The 20,124-nt window shown below is 34.7% G+C and overlaps 1 protein-coding gene across 5 annotated transcripts in view; it reads left to right on the top strand.

The window, feature by feature from the left end:
* The window catches only part of LOC129207790 (sodium channel protein type 1 subunit alpha), a 97,236-nt gene that overhangs the window by 56,735 nt on the left and 20,377 nt on the right, over positions 1-20,124 (top strand). For all 5 annotated transcript variants that reach the window (XM_054829219.1, XM_054829220.1, XM_054829221.1 and 2 more), the window contains 7 exons: positions 992-1,165; positions 1,791-2,147; positions 2,851-3,333; positions 6,792-6,909; positions 7,361-7,515; positions 10,129-10,302; positions 12,298-12,420. In XM_054829219.1, the coding sequence (XP_054685194.1) occupies positions 992-1,165; positions 1,791-2,147; positions 2,851-3,333; positions 6,792-6,909; positions 7,361-7,515; positions 10,129-10,302; positions 12,298-12,420 (1,584 nt within the window). The remainder of the gene's footprint in view (positions 1-991; positions 1,166-1,790; positions 2,148-2,850; positions 3,334-6,791; positions 6,910-7,360; positions 7,516-10,128; positions 10,303-12,297; positions 12,421-20,124) is intronic.

Here is a 20,124-nt window from a genome sequence, read left to right as displayed (position 1 = left end):
ATAGACTGTAATAGAATCTATCTTGAGCATTGGTGTTCCCAGGCAGAGCAAGTCAGACTATTCCTGTCCATCTCCTGATTATCCTAGTTAGATTATTCTCTTTAGCTGTCCCATTTTCTGTTCAGCTTGCTTGAAAATGGGTTGTCAAAACCAAAAAAGAAAGCATTTCAGAGCAGGGCTCAGGCAGCCTTTAACAGTGGCTTTAGTACATTCCTATTCTACAGGAAATTCTTCTAAGACTTCTCTCAAAGCTACTCAGGGTCACTGCCTCGGTCGCTCCTAAATATGATTCCTACTTCATTCAGCATAGCATCCCATCATGAGAAACCATTACCAGCAATATCATGTTTAAAATGCATTCTTAAATGTTCTTTCATTCCTGACATTAAAGCGATTGAGCCAATCAACTTCACTGAACTTACTGGCAACACCCAGGTAGAAGTTCCTCAGCTTCAGCAAATTCTTGTATCTCAGTTGATCCTCATCTAGTATATATAATTGTCTCTCTGATGAACTGAATGGATTATGGCAGGTTATACCAGCAAAGGAGCTGCCCCTCTGGAGTCTTAGATTTGGCCTCATTCATGCTGCTGTATAATGTAATTAGTATACCAAGAAAGATGTTATACCATGTAATTTCTTGGAAAGCATTCTGGTTTATGTTGTGAAAATCAAATTTGGGATATTGTTTGTACAGTACAAGAGAAAGACCATATCCTGATAGAGTTGAAATTGGATTATAAATGTTATAAAACAGAAGTCTATGTAATTTGTTTAGTATAAAATTTAATTAATTGAAAAAATTACTTGGTTTGCATGGCACTTGTTAAGGGAAGGCAGGTATAATAAATCACTGCAGTACACAACTATTTTTACATATCAGTTTTGGATAAACATTGCAGATATGTAGCTTGAATTAAAAACCTAGACAACAGCTAAATCTGTAATATTTTATTTTGCAATGAAATAACAAACTGCATTTTGAATGCAGGTCTTCACTGGAATCTTCACAGCAGAAATGTTTCTCAAGATAATTGCAATGGATCCTTACTATTATTTTCAGGAAGGCTGGAATATTTTTGATGGTTTTATTGTAACCCTTAGCTTGGTCGAGCTTGGTCTTGCAGATGTGGAAGGACTCTCAGTTCTTCGATCATTCAGATTGGTAAATATACATCAATTACACTGATTTTCCAATGGGGTTTCATTAAAATAATATGATTTTTTGCCTTAAAAAATTCCTTGATATTTGCTGTGATACTGATCTTGATGTCTCTTTCATTAGTACAAGTCCTTATTACTTGTGGTATCTTACTGTCTTCAATAGCAATTGATAGAGATCCAGACAGATAGCAATGGTTGCCCTGGGCCTATTTCCAATGCATTTATTGTATATACACACTTTAAACATCCTGCTATTCAGAAACAAATCGACTCACTAGATGCATTGTGCTCTGATTGGCATCACATGAATAGATCTACTCTACAAATACCAGTAGAAAAGTGGCCCAGATGGTTTTAACAGAGGAACCCTGGATTTTAAATTCCATCTAATATGACCAGTAGCTTCTTTGGCCTTCAGTAAAACCTATGCTTTGAGGATCTCAAGCTCTAACTTCACAAAAATTTGTTGACTAAACCTTCCATCTTCATGCTTTTAGCAAGAGGATACCTTCTGAACAGTCATACTCAGGGCATATTTTGCAGTAACATCCTTCCAGAAATTAACTTTAAAATATCTTTGTGTCTTTCTTGCTGGTTGTCCTCACAATATTTTGCCTTTCTTCCAGTTACGAGTTTTCAAATTGGCAAAATCTTGGCCAACTCTAAATATGCTGATAAAAATTATTGGTAACTCTGTGGGAGCTCTGGGAAATCTGACCCTGGTGCTGGCCATCATTGTGTTCATTTTCGCTGTGGTTGGGATGCAGCTCTTTGGGAAAAACTACAAGGAATGTGTCTGCAAAATTGCAAGTGACTGTGTACTTCCACGCTGGCACATGCAAGATTTTTTTCACTCTTTTTTGATCGTATTTCGAGTATTGTGTGGAGAATGGATAGAAACGATGTGGGACTGCATGGAGGTTGCTGGTCAAGCCATGTGCCTTACTGTCTTCATGATGGTCATGGTGATTGGAAACCTAGTGGTACGTAATCAAAGTATTAGCAAAATATTATTTGGCAATAGAGTGGGCTCAGTCCTGAAATGAACTAAGTGCTCTGGCTCTGTTTCAAGAAAGCACTTAAGCAGGTGGTTTCAAGCGATGCTTAAAGTTAAGCTTAAGAGCTTTTTTGGATTGAGAACAAAGTATTCTGCAATATCAAAATCTTAAGAATGTTAGAGTGAGCACTTAGTCACATTCTTAATTTGTCTTTTGGCTCTTTGTAAATATTTTGTGCTTCAAATAATTTTAGTTTATGGGCTCTTTATAAACCATTTGCTGTGGATTTTTTTATTATTTATCCCGTATGATTAGTCACCTAAATAATCTACTTTCTGCTGTGTGATGGGATAAATTAAACTTTTTAATGATGCTGAATAGCAAATCTGTTATCTCCATTTTTAGATTACAAGATTTTGCACCAAAATATTTATATACTGTGGGGATTTAAAGACACATTTACAGATATTAGTCAGTTGTAGGAATATTTTTGAATAGTGAACAGGATGTAAGCAAAATAAAAAAGCTCAGATTTTTATGAAGAGAAAAAGTTTTGAGGGTGCTTTTCTTTGGTTATGATGAATTACTGGGATTTCAGTCTTCGATGTCACTAATATGACAATTTTTAATAAAATAAATGTTCTTTGTTGGGATAAAGCCTAGAACATCCTTTTTTATCTTTCTGCAGGTACTGAACCTATTTTTGGCCTTGCTGTTGAGCTCATTTAGTGCAGACAACCTAGCCGTGACAGATGACGACAATGAAATGAATAATCTCCAAATTGCTGTAGCAAGAATGCAGAAGGGCATAGATTATGTGAAAAGAAAAGCACGTGAATTCATCCAAAAAGCTTTTGTTAAAAAACAAAAAGCTTTAGATGAAATCAAGCCACTTGAAGATTTGAACAACAAAAATAGCTGTATTTCTAACCATACAACTGTGGAACTAAGCAAGGACCATGACTATATTAAAGATGCGAATGGAACAACTAGTGGCATAGGCACAGGCAGCAGTGTGGAAAAATATATAATTGATGAAAGTGATTACATGTCATTCATAAACAACCCAAGCCTCACTGTGACAGTGCCCATTGCTGTGGGTGAATCTGACTTTGAAAATCTAAACACAGAGGAATTCAGTAGCGAATCAGACTTGGAAGAAAGCAAAGAGGTATTTAGCTGTTTTGTGCCTTTCTCTCTGACCTTTTGAGTGTTTTTCTTTTTTTTTTAGCATGTCAGTGTATTCAGTTCTTGAGCATTTGTTACTTTGACACTTCTTTGTACATGGACATAAATGAGTGTATGAAGGAGGGTTTAATTCTTGATAACTAATAGTGTGAGAAAGGGTTAAAAATTACAGTCTGCAAGAGGAGATAAGAGGCCAGGCAATGGGAGACCAAACTAATCCATAAGAACTGTGTATGTCCATGTGGTAGTTGCAACAACTGGTAGAGCAAGGCAGTGCCTTAGCTACAGCCTTATTCCACCAGAAACTCTTGTTTGCCTCCTGTAACAAGGGTCCTGTGAGGGGTGTCATACACCTCTGCTACTCAAAAAATCCCCCTCTGTGTGAGCAGGTATAAACCAGAAAACATAGAGATAGTTTATGTATTTCCTTTAGACACTGGAATTCCTTTAGATTTTAAAATTGTCAGCTCTTCTAGATCTAGATTCCCATAAAAAGAAATTTTAACCATAGACTCTTCCATATGCTTCAAATTCATTTAGTTGTTAAAACTGAAAAATAGTATCAACAGACAAAAATATCTCATGTTGCAAAGTGAATGCCAAAGCAAGCTATAGATATAAAGCCTTGTTGAGAACTGAATTTTAAAAAAACATATTAAGGCTATAGCTCTTCCTTTACATGGCTTTTTGTGGCTATTTTAACAAAATAATTTAAATTGATTTGATAACATAATTTGCAAAACAATTACATGCTCAGTGACTTAGCTTATTGACATTTTAGTCAAATCAGAAAATTATCTTTCCAGACACTTAACAAAATTAATTTTCTGACTTGAGGAACCTCAACCTTAAACTAGCTAGTTTCCATTCTGGTAGCAACGCAGTTTCTTTGTGGGATACCTCATCTTCCCTTCCACTGATGTATTGCTAACAGTACTTCAGACGCCTAACTTCAGGCTAGCTGAATTCTGTACTGCCATCACTTTAGTGTACGTAAGCCCTCTAGTGTTCACAACAAAAAAACAGTTAAGCGAAGTGCAATCTTTGGCTCTCCCCCGAGAAAGGAGACCCGCACAAAACAGTCTCTCTCCATGACAACCTGTTTCAGAGATAGTGTTGTTCCCATTTCCCAATTAATACCTGAAGCATTAATATTTCTTTTCCTGTTAAATATTAGCCAAAATGTCTTATAATTTGGCTTTGACTCAAGCTTCTGAACCACTGTCACAATAGAGGTTATAAGAATATTTGAGCACATAATGAACTTACCCCAGCAGGAAGAATTTCTAAATAAAACAATATTTAAACAACGATCCATTGGAGAAAAACAACAACCGGTCATCTACTCTCCCCACGTCTACCTTAATGTTGGCCAGCCCACTGCAGTCTTCTAACCCATCACAGAGCAGGCAGGCAAATGGAGTGACGCAAACTGGCTTATGACTGACCAATGGGGAATAGATTCAGTTTAGGAAAGCTTTCTGTAAATGTGCTGCTACCTGTAGGACCAGGGTTACCTTTGAGAGTACTTGACAAAGTACTACGATATTCTGACTCCCTCCAGAAGCTTACGAAAGAGCAGCATTGTTATATAGTTTTCTGTGGATAATCCATCCAGCAGTGCTGTTTTGGATTTGAGTCCAACTCCTTATTTGATATTGACTGGTAGTTTAATGGGACTGTAGAAAAGAGATTATAAACACTAAACCAGCAGAGCCGTTGAATTAGCTGAGGTTTTGATGAGAGCCCACTTAGAAAAGACTGTATGGATTCTCTACTTCTCGGGCCAGAGGGCACTAACAGGCAGGTTCCAGCTGGCTTCAGACCATATTGAGTTTTTCAGCACCATTCCTGGAGTTTTACAGTGCTGGCCAGGATCCTTTTTTGATAATTGGGTCAGCTCTAAAAGTAGGAGGTTTCGGGGTGCATGTGTGTTGTTTCTTTGAGGTTTGGTTTTGGTTTGGTTTTCACCTGAGTACTCTTTTCTGCCTTAGCAAAGTAAAAAAATTCATTATCTTAAAATTATAAATTACGCTGTTAATTTCAAAGAGCTTAATTTTAGTGTGCAAAAAGTAGCTGACAACAATATTACAGAAAATCTACTGCTTAGAAGTAGAGAAATAAAATAAAAAGGTTTTTTTTTTTTCAAAAATGAAAAAGCTGTGGAAAAGTATTTTCAAAATTGTTTTGAAATGTGGTAAATTGCATTGCAAAGGATGATTTGTGAAAATTGGATTACTGGAAGTATACAGTATTTTTGTAAAATATCAGAGAGGCAACTCTGTAATGTAATTTGGAAAAAAACTCCAGAAGTTTGTTCTTGTGACAAATAATGACCCATTTTCCTGATAAAGTTGAAACATTGTTCTTCCAGTCTCTATAGTCACCATGAGATGAAATCAACTAAAACCTGGCTACTTAAAATATTACAAATTTTATTAGGTGCCATGCAACTCAATGTCAATGAGTCCTGGAACTGTTGCTGAAAAGCGGACTGGCCACTGCTTTAGGAAGAGTTTTGTTGTTAGAGTTTGAGATTTTTTTGTCCTCAATATCAAAAAGCCTGCTGCCACCTATCACTGATGAACCTATATTGCATTTATTCCATTATTTTGGTTACCTCTACATCCTTAAATATGTTTCCTTCACAATTTTTACCCAATCTTTAGCCATGATACCAAACAGCTAGATTGCAGCCAGGTCCCAGATGCATGTTACAAAGCTTTGAGAATTTTTAGGATAGGATTAGCTTAAGTGCGTTGTTGGGTTTTTTAAAATTTGGTTTCCACCTTCCACTCCTCTCTCTTTATGCTCATCATGTTATTGAAAATTTGATTAGGTTATAAAACACAGTCTAATGTTTTATGGGCCATCTTTAATCTACCTCAGCCTTATTGTATGCAGCTTCTGCTTCACTCTGAGCTAGACTTTTGGCAATTTTAATCTGGACCTGCTGACGTCTAAAGTATAGCCTTCTCTGCTGATCATTGCTTTTTTCCCTCATTCCTCTGAGCTCCCACCTCATTTATATAGTTATATTTAGGCTCTTCCCTGCTTTTCAGTAGATAGTACAGATTCCTGCATATATATTTAAGCTTCATTATTTGTATGTAGGTCAAGAGATCATTGCCACTTATGGCTAGTTGTGGTCATAAATCTTTGCAGGCTTAGTATCATCACTCATATTTTTCAGTTTAAAGCATAATTTTGTTTAAAGCCTTATCTCTCACTGACACACATTCTAGTTAATGGATCCATACAATGCAGAAGGAAAAACAAAGATTGTACAAATTTCACATATGTTTATCAGCAATTTACTTACGTTGAATACAAGAACATTGAAAAACATGGCAGAATTATTTACTTATTCTGAAAACAAATTATATATGCCTTAAAAAGATTTACTGTGCATTTGTGATGCTTTTTTTTTTCCCTTTACAGAAATTAAATATGTCTAGTTCTTCCGAAGGTAGCACAGTTGATATTGGACTTCCTGCAGAAGAGCAACCAGAAGCTGAACCTGAAGAAGCCCAGGAGCCAGAGGCCTGCTTCACAGAAGGTGTTTGGAACAAAAATACTAATCATTCTTATTCATGCAATATGGAATAATTATCTATTTAAACTAAGTATTAATATTTATGTATTGAATTACTCTTTTGTTAATGTTTAAACTATGATTATTAATGGTAGACCATAATTTACCATATGGATACTGATACCACAATAATACTATGTATCAGATAAACAAGAAAACATTTTATCAGAAATTTATCATTATTTTTAAAATAAGAAAAATTTATTACTGAAAGTTTTATGTTAGTACAAACTACTATACTTTCCGAGTTTACTTACAGTCTCCTAGATAATAAAATAACACACTATTTTCATACCACTCTTCTGGAAATGTAGCCTTGTATCATTAACGGCATACATAACCAAAATTAATGCAATTCAACAACATCTCTTTCCCCCCGACCCTCCCACCCCTCAATACATACACTGTTTTAAAGGCTGTGTACGAAGGTTCAAGTGCTGTCAAGTAAGCATAGAAGAAGGGAGAGGAAAGCAGTGGTGGAACCTTAGAAAAACCTGCTTCAAGATTGTTGAACACAACTGGTTTGAGACTTTCATTGTCTTTATGATTCTCCTCAGTAGTGGAGCTCTGGTAAGTAAAACATGAACAGAGTGTCATGAGTGTTGTCAGAAAACTTCTTAAAAGTTGGCTCTTGAAACATTGTTTTAACTTAGTTTTCTCCACCAGAAGGAACGCACAATTCAAATGACAGGTCTAAATTTTAGTCAGGCCTTTGAAAGAACGGTAGAAAAATCTCAACAATCTGTCGAAAAAAGAACAGACACAATAGATTAGAGAGAGCTTAAGTCCTTTGCCGCAAGTGATAGTGATATGCCTGAAGCAGGAAGAGGGACAACACGCGAAGAAGAAAACATATTTAGCTTTTTTGTTTGAGTTCGCTCTCTAGTTTTACTGGTGTTCACTGATATAACTTAAGGAAAAGAACTGTCACTGCTGAAAAAAAAAGGAGTTTGGAAGTAACTGTAATGGCATAAACAGCTCATAATACCTTGCAAGAGCCAGAGTTGGCTTACACAGTCTTATAAATGTTATGTGCTAGAACAGCAAGAAAGATTAAGACTCTGTGTTTGTAATTATTCCCTTCTAAGAATAAGAATTTGTGATTTATGCTTCTAATTCAGCTTCTACTTACTCATGTAGACTAAACGGATATCTGTAAAAACCTGAATTTGCTTGAAGTTTAACAAGTATGTGAGGGAAGAATAAAAAGAAGCCAACCATAATATAAATCTATAACAATAAAAGAAACAAAACATACCAATAATATGTTATTTCACAAATACAAATAACAACAAAGAATAAAGAAACTGTTAAATAAAGTTGAGCCTGGGTACATACTGAGCTGAAGTTTCTTAGGCAAACTACTTGCCCTGAGATAACATAGAGTAGATCTAGCATCTACCCTGGTAGTTGCAATCACCCTTTGGTAAATTACTTAAGTTCCTACATCATAAAACAAAATTGCATTGCAAAATCATATTATAAACTCTTTAGACCACTCCCAGCACTTTAAAATACCATTAATGGTCAGCAGTTTATGATTATACCTATCATTAGTTTCAGTTAAATCTTTAAGAATCATTCTGCTTTTGTTTGGTCTAATATCAACACAACTATCAAACAAGCAACTTTTTCTAAACATCATGTGACACCTTCCCTGTGATTTAAAACCCACAAAATAACAAAAGACTCACACCTACAGTACTGAATTTTGGTTCATGCTACGAACTGGAGAAAAACTTTAGTGACAAGAATTTAAATGAGATAAAAATACTGGCAAGGCATCTGATAAAGGGGAATTTCCATCACTGTATTTAGAGGAAGTTTGAGATGAGATCCCACAGTGTTAGCATCTCACACTTGTGAACCTAAGGTGCCTGTCATCCACAGAACATTTATTTTGTGGAAATGCTTCAGAGACTAGGGATTAGCGCAAGCCTCTGGCGATGTGAGACCCTGCTCTGCCTTCAACTTCCTCTCTGCTAGTGAAAAGGTCTCTTTGGACCTGCCAGTACTGTATCCCGATGTTCACCCCAAGGCCACACTCCAGGTGAGTCTCACTGTCATTACGGCCAGGAAATCTGGCAGGCACAGGCGGGCTGCAGGGTGCTTCTAGCTGCACTGCTAGCTTAGCCTCTGGCATACTTTCACCTATAAGAAGGAAGTCATATGTGTTGGCCCTTCCCAGATTTGTGAGATAAAGTTGTTAGTGATTACACATGAGTGTCGGGTACCGTAGTGCCTGATCTAAGTATGAAAAATTACTGGCACACAGATGTTAATTGGATGATTGACAGACAAACACTAACCATTGGAACTGACAGATGTAAAGTGACTCAAAAGCAGGCTGGGTAAAAATGAATATTAGTATCAATAAATATCCAAATCTTTGCAAGCTAGCAGATCATTCCAGTTCTTTCAATCCAACAAGATCAATTGTTCTCCTTAAGAAATAATACCTTAATTAAAATTTAAAAGCAACTAAAGTTAAAATTTCATGGGGAACAGGAAGAATTTCTGAAGCTATATGTTTTTTTAGATGTCTAAAAGTGAAAACACACAGAAAGTGTAAATAATGTTGCAAGGATCTCAGAAATGTTATGTATCTCAAACTCTGAATAATACTGTAAAGCAGGTATTTGATTTAGATAAACATTCTTTAAGAAAGGAAGAACTTGTTTTACTTTATTAGTTAAAATTTTCAAAAATCAACAGAACTTAAAAACAAAAGGTCAATTGTATTGTCACCGTCCTGAAAATTTTACAGCTATGGCCCTGGATTTTGAAAATGGATCTACCTACATAAAAACCAAATGATCTCACTATAATTCAATTCAGGCACACCACTCTGCAGAATCAATGCTATGTGTGAGTACTGAAAATGATCTGACAAGCATAATTCACCATCACAATAAATAAATAAATATTTCTGACCAGTGGAGTGGTTGCTGTGTAATATCTGCTTTTCCCTCCTGTGAGCTGGAAAATATAGTTCCATAAGGGAAAAACAGGTATATAGTGAGTTAGCAGAAAAGGAACCATTAGAAGAAAGTAACACTCCCATGCCTTTTCTTGAAGAAAGATGTTTGCTTTTTTTTTGTTGCCTTTTTTTTTAATCACAACCTGAAGCATGTGCAGTAACAAAAGGGAATAACAAGTATCTTTGAATGTTTTTACTAACAGGCTTTTGAAGACATATATATTGAACAGCGTAAAACTATCAAGACCATGCTGGAATATGCTGACAAGGTCTTCACTTACATCTTCATTTTGGAAATGCTGCTGAAGTGGGTGGCCTATGGTTATCAAACATACTTTACTAATGCCTGGTGCTGGCTGGACTTCCTGATTGTCGATGTATGTAGTATATTTCCTAGGTGTTACTTTTATATTTATTTTATCTGATTTTTTTTTTTAATTACTTGCTCTACAACCATATCTATGTATACCAACTATGGAGGAGACCGTTTCTTGATGCATTGATACAATTATGGAGAATTTAAGAAGTATACCTAAGTATACACCTTTGAGAAAACCTCCAATGTGGAGAAACGCATACTGTTTCTGCAGTCTGTGGAGTTCTCTGTGTGAAACTATAATACCATGGTTTACATAGTTATGAAACCACCACCAGTCGCTACATTTTTAAGATAGAAATTACTGGTAAAACTTATAGGAAAAACAAATATTAAACAAGCTCAATTTTAAAATTATGATGCATTTTTTCCTGATTTCAATGACTTAGAAACATAAACTGAATAGGCAAAAGGTGAACCTCATAAGCAATTATTAACCCAAAGAATTGCTAAAAATCCCGCAGTGTGTTCCCACCATACAAGGGCTAATCAAAGCAATCCATTTTCTTGAGCTTTGTTTTGTGACTGGTGCCTACCACCTTTTTGATTGGTGCACATTATGGATTACCTATATCTAGGATTCAACTTCACATATAGAGCTACAGATAACCACATTCAAACATAGAACTCATACAAAGAATGTCCCCTCTTTGGAAAACACTTTTGTTCTTTAGTATATAAATTCTTCTCAAAATGGGTACCTAAGTGGCACCCATAATAAAAAAGCTTGAAGAAGCATGCAAGCAGAAGCACCTGTTCCTTTTCTAAACTCATTCTCACTTATACTTGACCTTATTTAAATCATAATATCCCAAACAGCCATCTTGTGAATGTGAAAATTTGAATACTTCTTTGTGTGAAGGTATAACACATATTCAAGTGTCTGAATAAACTCATTATTAAATCCTGGATTTACACACCCAGATATTTTCTTTAATTTGGCTTTAGATTATGGCAGCTTGAAAGCCTGAAAGTTTTCAGTAGTATGATGAATGTGCTGGAGAAAGAAATTCATATTTCAGAAGACCCTAGTTTTGTGGGTTGCTAGAGCTCAGGATTGACAAGTACAGAAAAGCTATTAACTTTTAAAAGCTAAGGATTTCACATATAATGCTTGTTTTTAAATATGGGTCATAAAGAGCACTGTCCTAGAGTTCTCTTTACCTGATGCATTGTTCTTCATAACGAAAGAGTACATGAGACCATTATGCTTTTTTTTGGCCCAATAAATAGTTAAGAAATTAGAACAGTGTAATAAAGGAACATTTAGCAGAAATGGAAAGAAAACAGAAGGTATTATTTTGGACAGGAGCCACAGCAAATGTAGAGAACACAGTATGTCTCACTGAGGTAAAGTGGAGTTCTGCCACCTATGGAACTGTTCTTACAAAGTCTTTAAGAAATAGCATAATCCAGGTTAATGTCAGCCGGTAGAGCACATAAATTCACCAGCCAGGCAAAAGGATTAGTCAGTGTAATTGAATATAGAAAAAATAATCCTTTCTACTAATTTCCAGAGGAGTAATGTTGCTCTGTGACCCATCTGTTAATTCAAAACAGGCTTCAATCATTTCCCTTTAAGTTGTGGGCAATCAAATGAGCATTATCAACTATAATTACTTATCCCAAAAGCACTGTAAAACAAAGCAAAAGTGAGAGCAATACCTAAACTGGTAAAAAGGGGAGATTAATTTCATTTGTTTTTTGTGGTTTTAAATGCCCTCAAATCACTAGCAAAATATGAAATTCAGAAGTATTAATGTTTCCAGATATTGTTACCTTATGATTTTTGTTTGTTCATTTACCTATCCTACTCTTCTTTCATATTACTTCTTTTCTTTCTTTCTTTTTTTTTTTAATTTTATTTAAAAGACTTCCCATTCCTGAAGAAAGTGGTCCAAAATTAGATTCTTCTAAAGAAGTTTATATCTCACATCTATGGTATGTAAAATAGTATGTACAATATAATAATTTTCACTTTCCTGTTTTCATATAGGTCTCTTTGGTTAGCTTAACAGCAAATGCATTGGGTTACTCTGAACTGGGTGCCATTAAGTCCCTTAGGACTCTAAGAGCTTTGAGACCTCTAAGAGCTTTGTCACGATTTGAAGGCATGAGGGTAAGACAACATGAAAGAATCTGAAACTATGCATGCATAGAAAGAATCCATGCATGCAGAATAAGGAATGACAAGTCCATGCAGAAAGGCTGCACTATCTTTTTATCTATTGCATATCTTTTACTAACAGATAAGCAAAAAGCTTCATCAATTCACCTAAATCCATATGCAGTATCACATAGAAGTTACGTTCATTAAGGTTACTTTACTTTCTAGCCAATCTCAGGAGTTTTTCATATAAGGCTTTGAAATTACCAGCTATGAACTCTCCTAGCAGAGTCTTTATAATGAATAAAATGTAACAAGTTTTTTTTTATTTTTTACTGATGAACTTATCACAATATTTATACAGGAATTTAATTTAGCTTTAGTTAATAAAGATATTTTCTGTTACCAGTTGAAATCCTTCCTTTTTCTTCATATTTGATAAACCACCTTTGGTTTAACCCCACTGAATTTTCCTAGATGGTACTAGAGATATATTCATATCCGCTAGTGGTTTAAATCTATTTCTGAGTTTGGCTGACTAAAACCAAGTTATTTGGTTTCTCTATGAAATTATTCTTTTTGTAAGGTGAATGTTTTTCTTATTTCAACAAATCTCTATTCAATATTCAATACAATGTATATAAGGTTATTTCTTACTTATTCTGAGTAACTTGGAGGCCCTGCTTACTATTCATCTCACTCAAGAAAGCATTTTAACTTATTTTTTCATTTGTTTATACCTTCTGTTCCTTAAAGCCACTGAATACAAACTAACTCTATATGCATGTCATTGAAATATGTTTTAAGAGAATGCTTTTTGCTACTTCATGGAAACATAAGAGGAAACAATGCACTAATGAATTTCAAGTCAATTATAAACCAGTGGAATAGCCTGGAATATACTGTCTGAACAACCTTTAGATACAAATCTAAGGTTAATCAAGTCAAACTGAGGCTTAGAATTCTGTGCCTTAAATTGTATTCACCAGGCTACATATGTCTACTTCAGAATGCATCAGAAAAAATATTGCTAACCAATGATTACTAGATTAATAAATTTCAGTTTCATATAGCAAAGTGACTTTTAACAGTTTTCTCATAATTTGAAATCCATGAATTGATATTCAGCAGGGTAAGAGCTGGTCAAGTACTACAGAATGTACGAATTTTCATTTAAGTTTGGAATGACTATTTGATTTAGACATTTTCTCTGTGTCTTTCTTTGTACTTACTGTTCATGAACATTCAGATAAATGTGGTTTTGTGCAGAGAAATGTTGGGAAATTGCTGTCAGCTTTACTTTTTTAATAATGTTCTGGTCAGCTGCAGGAGGACTGGGAGACCAGTATAGAAGTTACACAGGGACAAGAAATGCAGCTCTTTAGATGATGTTGGAAAAAACCCAGATGATTTCTAGAAAGATAATGTCAAAATTGATTGCCAAATGTTGTATTCCATTTTTCTGTATCCTTACATGATTGCCTTAGTAAATTTTCCACTTAAAAGGTTTAGGATATTCATGCTCAAAGAAAAGTACCTGTTATTTGAAATCTATTTACTGCTTTCCCTTATTTCTCACTGAATAACTATGAAACTGTGCCAGAAGCCCAATCACATGACAGAATTTCAGATACACAACATGAATAATTCATGAGAAACTTACTGTGTAGGAATCACAGACAAGCCTGGAAAAGCAGAAAAGGTTTCAGCTCTGTCCTCCAATATTAATGATAATCAATGAAGTACCCGATTCCAGTCACTTAGCAAATTGGACTGGCCAACTGTATAGGCCTTATCTTTACTATTAGTTTCGTGCACTTCTGAAAATGGTTATTCCAAAGCACTTGGCAAGTATTCACAACAGCTCATTGACAGATAGTAGCATTAGGTTATGAATGACTCACGAACAGTAAAAAACCTTCAAATAACAAATAATTGACCAGCTCATGATAAGACTATAGTCAAATTACAGTCTTCTCAGAAACTGAGTTCATTTCATAAAAAAATCCATAAAATCAGATTCTTCTATCTGCCAACAGAAAGTAAAAAATAAATCAACCCTCTTTGCTTTCTTATATTGCTTATACCTACACTGAGCTGTGAAAAAACAAGCTGAGTTTTTATTCAGCATGTATTTATAATTTTAATGTTCAAATGTGTTCAAATCCTTGCAAATTTTGCCTTGAAAATATGAGAGGTCATATGTATACCACAAAAGTCCCTGAATGTAAAAAGCTCTGCATCATTTTGTAAAACAATCTGCTAAGTTCTCAGCTACTTTAAATCAAACTTTATCTAAGTTTACCGTTCTGGTGAATTGGAAGAATACAGCATTTTATATCCTCAGTAAATACTGATAACTATTCTGTTATCCCTAAATATGAAACATACTTCACTTTTTAAGATATATTCTTATAAGTGTACAGTTATACTCTGTAGTTAGAACTTAATTTTGTAATTATGCTGTTTCTTAAATGGGATAAATTATCTTTCCAAAGTAAATATACGATATATGAATCACTTGTACCAAAATAGGGTACAGGCGGTCCATAGCCTGTGCTTGCCTTGAGCACAGAAATGAATTTTGCTATATCGAAGGCACTTAAAATATCTGTTAGTGTACTGAATTCTCAGAAATTTTAATACTTTCTATAGTGATTCTCAAAACCAACTCCACCCAGATGCTGGAAGGCAAAGTAAAGAATTGCTTTAATTTAATTTAAATTTCTGTCTTAGGGTTTATATTCTCATCTCATTTAGTGTACGTACTGAGCAGAAGTATCTGCAAACTGAGATTTGAATATACCCATTGCTTTTTGTTTAGCTTTTTAGTACTTGCAATATAATGCTTTTGCGCTAGTTCTGAATTGGTATGCTACTTGTAAATGTAGAATACTGAGTATACATTGCTTTGCTGAGTTCGAGAATTAAGTGACAATAAAGCATGCATTTGTGTCTAATTTCACAAAATAAAGCATGTCATGCCGTGCTTGATTTATTTACTAGAGAAATAGTAGAAGGCAGCAAACAATCTGAAATCCACTTGCACTTTCAGTTTTGCATGCCTTATGCATATTTCTGGCTGATGGCTTTAAACATTTACTGTATTTCAAATTTCCAGTCCAATTTCATAACTTGTAAAACTAAATTAGAGTATTTGATGTCTTAAATATCCTCTAAAATTCAATGGCTATTCCTTAGATTCCCAGGAAAGCAATAATGAGGCATTTTCAACAGTACTCCAAACTTCATTAGTAGGAAAGAAACATTTTTCATATTATTGAGTTATAAAACATAACATCAAGTGTCTGTCATTACAGATTCACAACTAATAACAGGCTATATATTTCTATTTCATATAGGATAACCTTTCTTCAGCTTGGATGGGGTGGACCACTGGTTCCTCCCCTTATCTGTATTCTGGGTACAGTATTTCCCCCTTTTCTACCCTTACTGATTACAGTGTGACTAATCACTACCTTGTGTATTTAGGGCTAGAAGGAGAGACAATCTCATTTGAGAATCCCAGTAGCAGCAAAATTAGATTATGTATATTCACCCTATCCCCCTTTCTTAATTGCTTTAAATCTTTGGAAGTTGTCCTTTGAAAAATCTGTTACAAAAATAACATGAAAACTTTTGAGAAAATCAGTATTGTTATTTAGAGTTATCTGAGTTCTTTTTGCAGGAGGAAGGTATCATCTCAGCTATTTTTAGATTTTTTTTTTTTAACTGACATAAAAAATTACTTTCTTTAAAAATTTGAATCTGGCTTTTACATTGTTTTGGAAAGATCTGTGCTTTACTCTGTTACTCAATTTATAGCTACATACAAAAATGTCCCATAGAAAGTTTCGAACATTACTTGTAATACATTAAGCGCACACTAAAACACTAGGATATGAATTGTCACAACTATAGATATTTATACAATTGCAGTTTGAGTTTTTACATGATTTTAAACCCCCTACATGTTACATTAAGTAAATCACTCCAAGTGTACATAGATAACACGAAACATCATATAACGTATATACCCCTTTCTTGGAATCTGAATTCAGTCTTCTTTGGCCTGTGTTGGAAACTAGTTTTTGTAATTTTTATGAAGTGGTAATAACAGTATTATTTTTGTAGTATCTTTCTTGGAGTTTAGAAATGTCCTGCAGGAGAAATGTCAGGTATATAAAACCTTTGCATTCACTATCAGATCCTTAGATCCTTAGAAAAAGCTCTTAGACCACAACCCTTGCAAGCACCAACTGTAGGAGGGTATCATTAGCGCAGGGGTTTTTATAGCTTCACTGTAAATGATGTATCAATATAAACAACATTCACTGTAAATTTAGCATCTTATTTCACTGTTAGGAATTATATATTCCTTCTCAAGAAAGTTTATTCACTATCTTCTGCAAGTTTCTCTTAAATATAGAGGAATATATTTTGTTGATCAAAAGATTATGCACTTCGAAGGATTTTCTGAGGACTGTGATCTTATTCATTACCTTTGAGTTTTAAGGAAAGTTTATTAGAAGTATTCTTGTCCTGAAAGATAAATAAAAAATTTGCAAACTTCAGTGTAAGAAGACTCTCTGTATAGATGTTCATAAATCATACAGGAAATTTCTTAGTATTTGAGATTTTTCTTAGACTGTCATTGTAGAATTAGAAGAGAACTTTTGAAGGAGTTTCTTATATAATTGAAACTGTTATGATTTTTGTCCGAATTTGGTTTTGGTGTATCTTGAAGAAAATCCTTACTTTTAGGATCAAAATTTAATGAAATTTGAATGAGATACATAATACATTTTACATTTTAATTAAAAATGTTAAAGAACACATAAAGGTCAATAACATTTCATTTATGCAACAGGAAGAGCAAAAAGTTTTTTTTTCACTGCATCTGGTGAAATTCGAAGATATTGTTCCCACATCAAATAATTACTCTGCTTTCATGCTCGTGTATTTACAAGGTCTTCTCAAACAAATGCTGCCATATGATTTATTGCTTGGCAGATAATTATTGTATTTCATCATACAGTATGATAAATTATGTCTTTACTTCTATGTTGTCTTCAAAAGTATTTTGTCGTATACTTGATTTCTGGTGAGAAACAGAATCAAAGCTGCTCCAGGAACCCCAATATTTTGTTAAATCCAACAGTGTAGCTTGCTTTTAATAGACTGTTATGTGAATAAGAAATGCTTCTGTTGCTACTTTAACCAAGTTATATTTTCTTATAAAAGCTAGGACAGAACTGCAGAATCATTGAGGTGAGAGGGGACCTCCTGAGATCTTCTAGTCAAACCTCCCTGCTAACAGTTTTAGCATTCCAAGATATAAACTCACCACCCAATAGCATGAAATTTTTCCAGCACAAAGTGTTATAAAAACAGTTTGTGTGTTAAGTGTTTGGGGAAGTATTTTGCTTTCTTTGAAGATAAAATTCACTATCAGAAGCATTCTTCAGCCAGATGCACTTGTACAGTACCAATTACGGAAAAGTAGAAAAGACTGCAGTTCAGAGAGTGATTTTCTTTTCCTCTGAGATCTTTTATCTCTTGCTTCAGCTTTATTTCTTTAATTACTGTGAAGATTAAGATTTATTTGTACCTCCTTGTCAGGTGTCTCTGATTCTTTCCATCTGCCTGTCTTGTCTTTGCATACTCTTAGTTAAATCCAAATTTTTCTTTACAATTGCTGTTTTAAATGGTAGTTTTCTAATAATATTCACCTGATATTCCCAATACAGTCTTCATTTTACTCAAAAATTGAAAACCTTGTCATAAATCTTGTCATAAATACTCAAATTTTTTCAGTTGTTTCACACGTGAGGTGCTTCTCATGCCAGTTTTAACACTCCAACAAAATGCATTCATTTCTTTCATGAAACAACCTTTTGTGGTTTTTTTTATTTAAATAATATTCTAGTCTCACTATCATAATTTACTTTTACATACTTTCTATTTACTACTTTGTAGTGATTCTAAATTAAGATAAAGCATTAGTTTGCTAGAATAAGATTTTAATTCTATTTTTTCCTTTGCTTCCTACTTTTCTAAACATTTTTCAAAATGTTATTTAATTCTGGGCTTACATAATCATAGGTCATGTAGTTAAGAATAAATTGTATGTACGTATATAGCATTAAGGCAAACTGCATAGCAAAGGTGGCAATATTCTAGTTCTTCTACTATGCACTTCTTGAAGGCAAAATCCAGAAGATACCTCTAATTTTGGTTGGAGGACAGAGAAAAGATGAAGCCAGAGTCTTCTCACATGCGCACAGTGATAAGAAGAGGCAACAGACACAAGTTGGCTTATGGGAAATTCTTTATTGATATAAGGGGGTTTGGGGAGATTTGTGGGTTTTATTTTTGAGGGGGTTTTTTTTGGGGGGGTGAGGGTATTTGATTTTGATTTGGTGGGGGGGGTTTTTTTGCTTGGGTTGGGGTGTTCTTTCACAGTGAGATAAATACTGGAACAGTGGAACATAATTCTTGGATTATAGATCACACATCCGTACAAACATGATGCACCACCCTGATTTCTGTTTGTGGGACAAAGTTATGAGAGTTTCTCACAAGAAGTCCATTAAGATAAAATAGAGAAGAGTAATTAATTGAAAATAAGAAGGCTTGAATAACTAGGATGAATCTACATTTTTAGATTCACCATAGTTCCTCCCTAGAATCATTATTTGGATCATGTCAAGTAGGTCGCACTTTCTTTCACAGAAGTATTTAATTCTCATTCTCTGTTGTCTCTAAAGCCAGTTCATAGCTGATCACCAAGCATATGCAGCATGTTTCTTCCCAATGTACCCATTCCAAGCTACTCAATGAGAAAATAAGTAGTTTTGAGGTATCTTGTTAAAGTAGCTATTGGCAAGTAAAAGAATTATCACAATATCTCTCTTTCTCTCTCCCTCTCCTCTCCCTTTCTCCCTCCCCCATTCTGTCCTCATCTGCTAGGTTGTGTTGTCAGATATGTTTTACTACCTGATATAAACGTTGGAAAAATGTGATAAATTTTCTTTACTATCTTTGAATCTACATTACTGCTGTGGGAATGTGCATATACCTTATCCCTTCAACATAAAGAGCTTTTAATCCTTATATATCCATACATGACATCCCTCTTCCATCAAACTCCATGGATACACTCAGATGAGACAGGGTATCTTGTCTGGGAATATTTTTCCTGTACTGCATGATGAGTTGTCTTCCTTCATGGGCACCTCCAAACCTCACACTAAGCAACTCGGCAAAGATCCCAAAGCCTCCACTGAGGACCAGTCTTAATCCTCTGCACTGGGCAGTGTTTGTATTCTGTCTGCTGGCCCACAGGTTGGGTATCTCCATCGCCTTTGAGAGAGGAACATTTCCAGCTGATGTAGCTTCTCCTAATTTAAGCCCCATATCCACTTCCTCCAATCCCACTGACTTTCTGCTGTTATGTTTATGCTTCTGGAAGTGGCTCCTTGAACTTCAGATAAAAGCGTTTTTCATCATCTGTTTTGCAGTACCAGGGAGAACAAAGGGATCGCCCCAATCACTTTTGTCCCTTTCCAGCAGGGACTGCACACACACAAACAGAGTGTGTACTGCACTACTGGCACAAGATGTTTACATTACATGTATACTATACCTTGAAAAAATCAGTGATTATTGATAAATTATTTCTCAGTGATTTTTTTTTTTTTTTTAAATTTCAGG

Source organism: Grus americana, chromosome 6, assembly GCF_028858705.1.
Source record: "Grus americana isolate bGruAme1 chromosome 6, bGruAme1.mat, whole genome shotgun sequence".
Taxonomy (NCBI): Eukaryota; Metazoa; Chordata; class Aves; order Gruiformes; family Gruidae; genus Grus; species Grus americana.
This window is presented reverse-complemented; position numbering and strand designations above follow the sequence as displayed.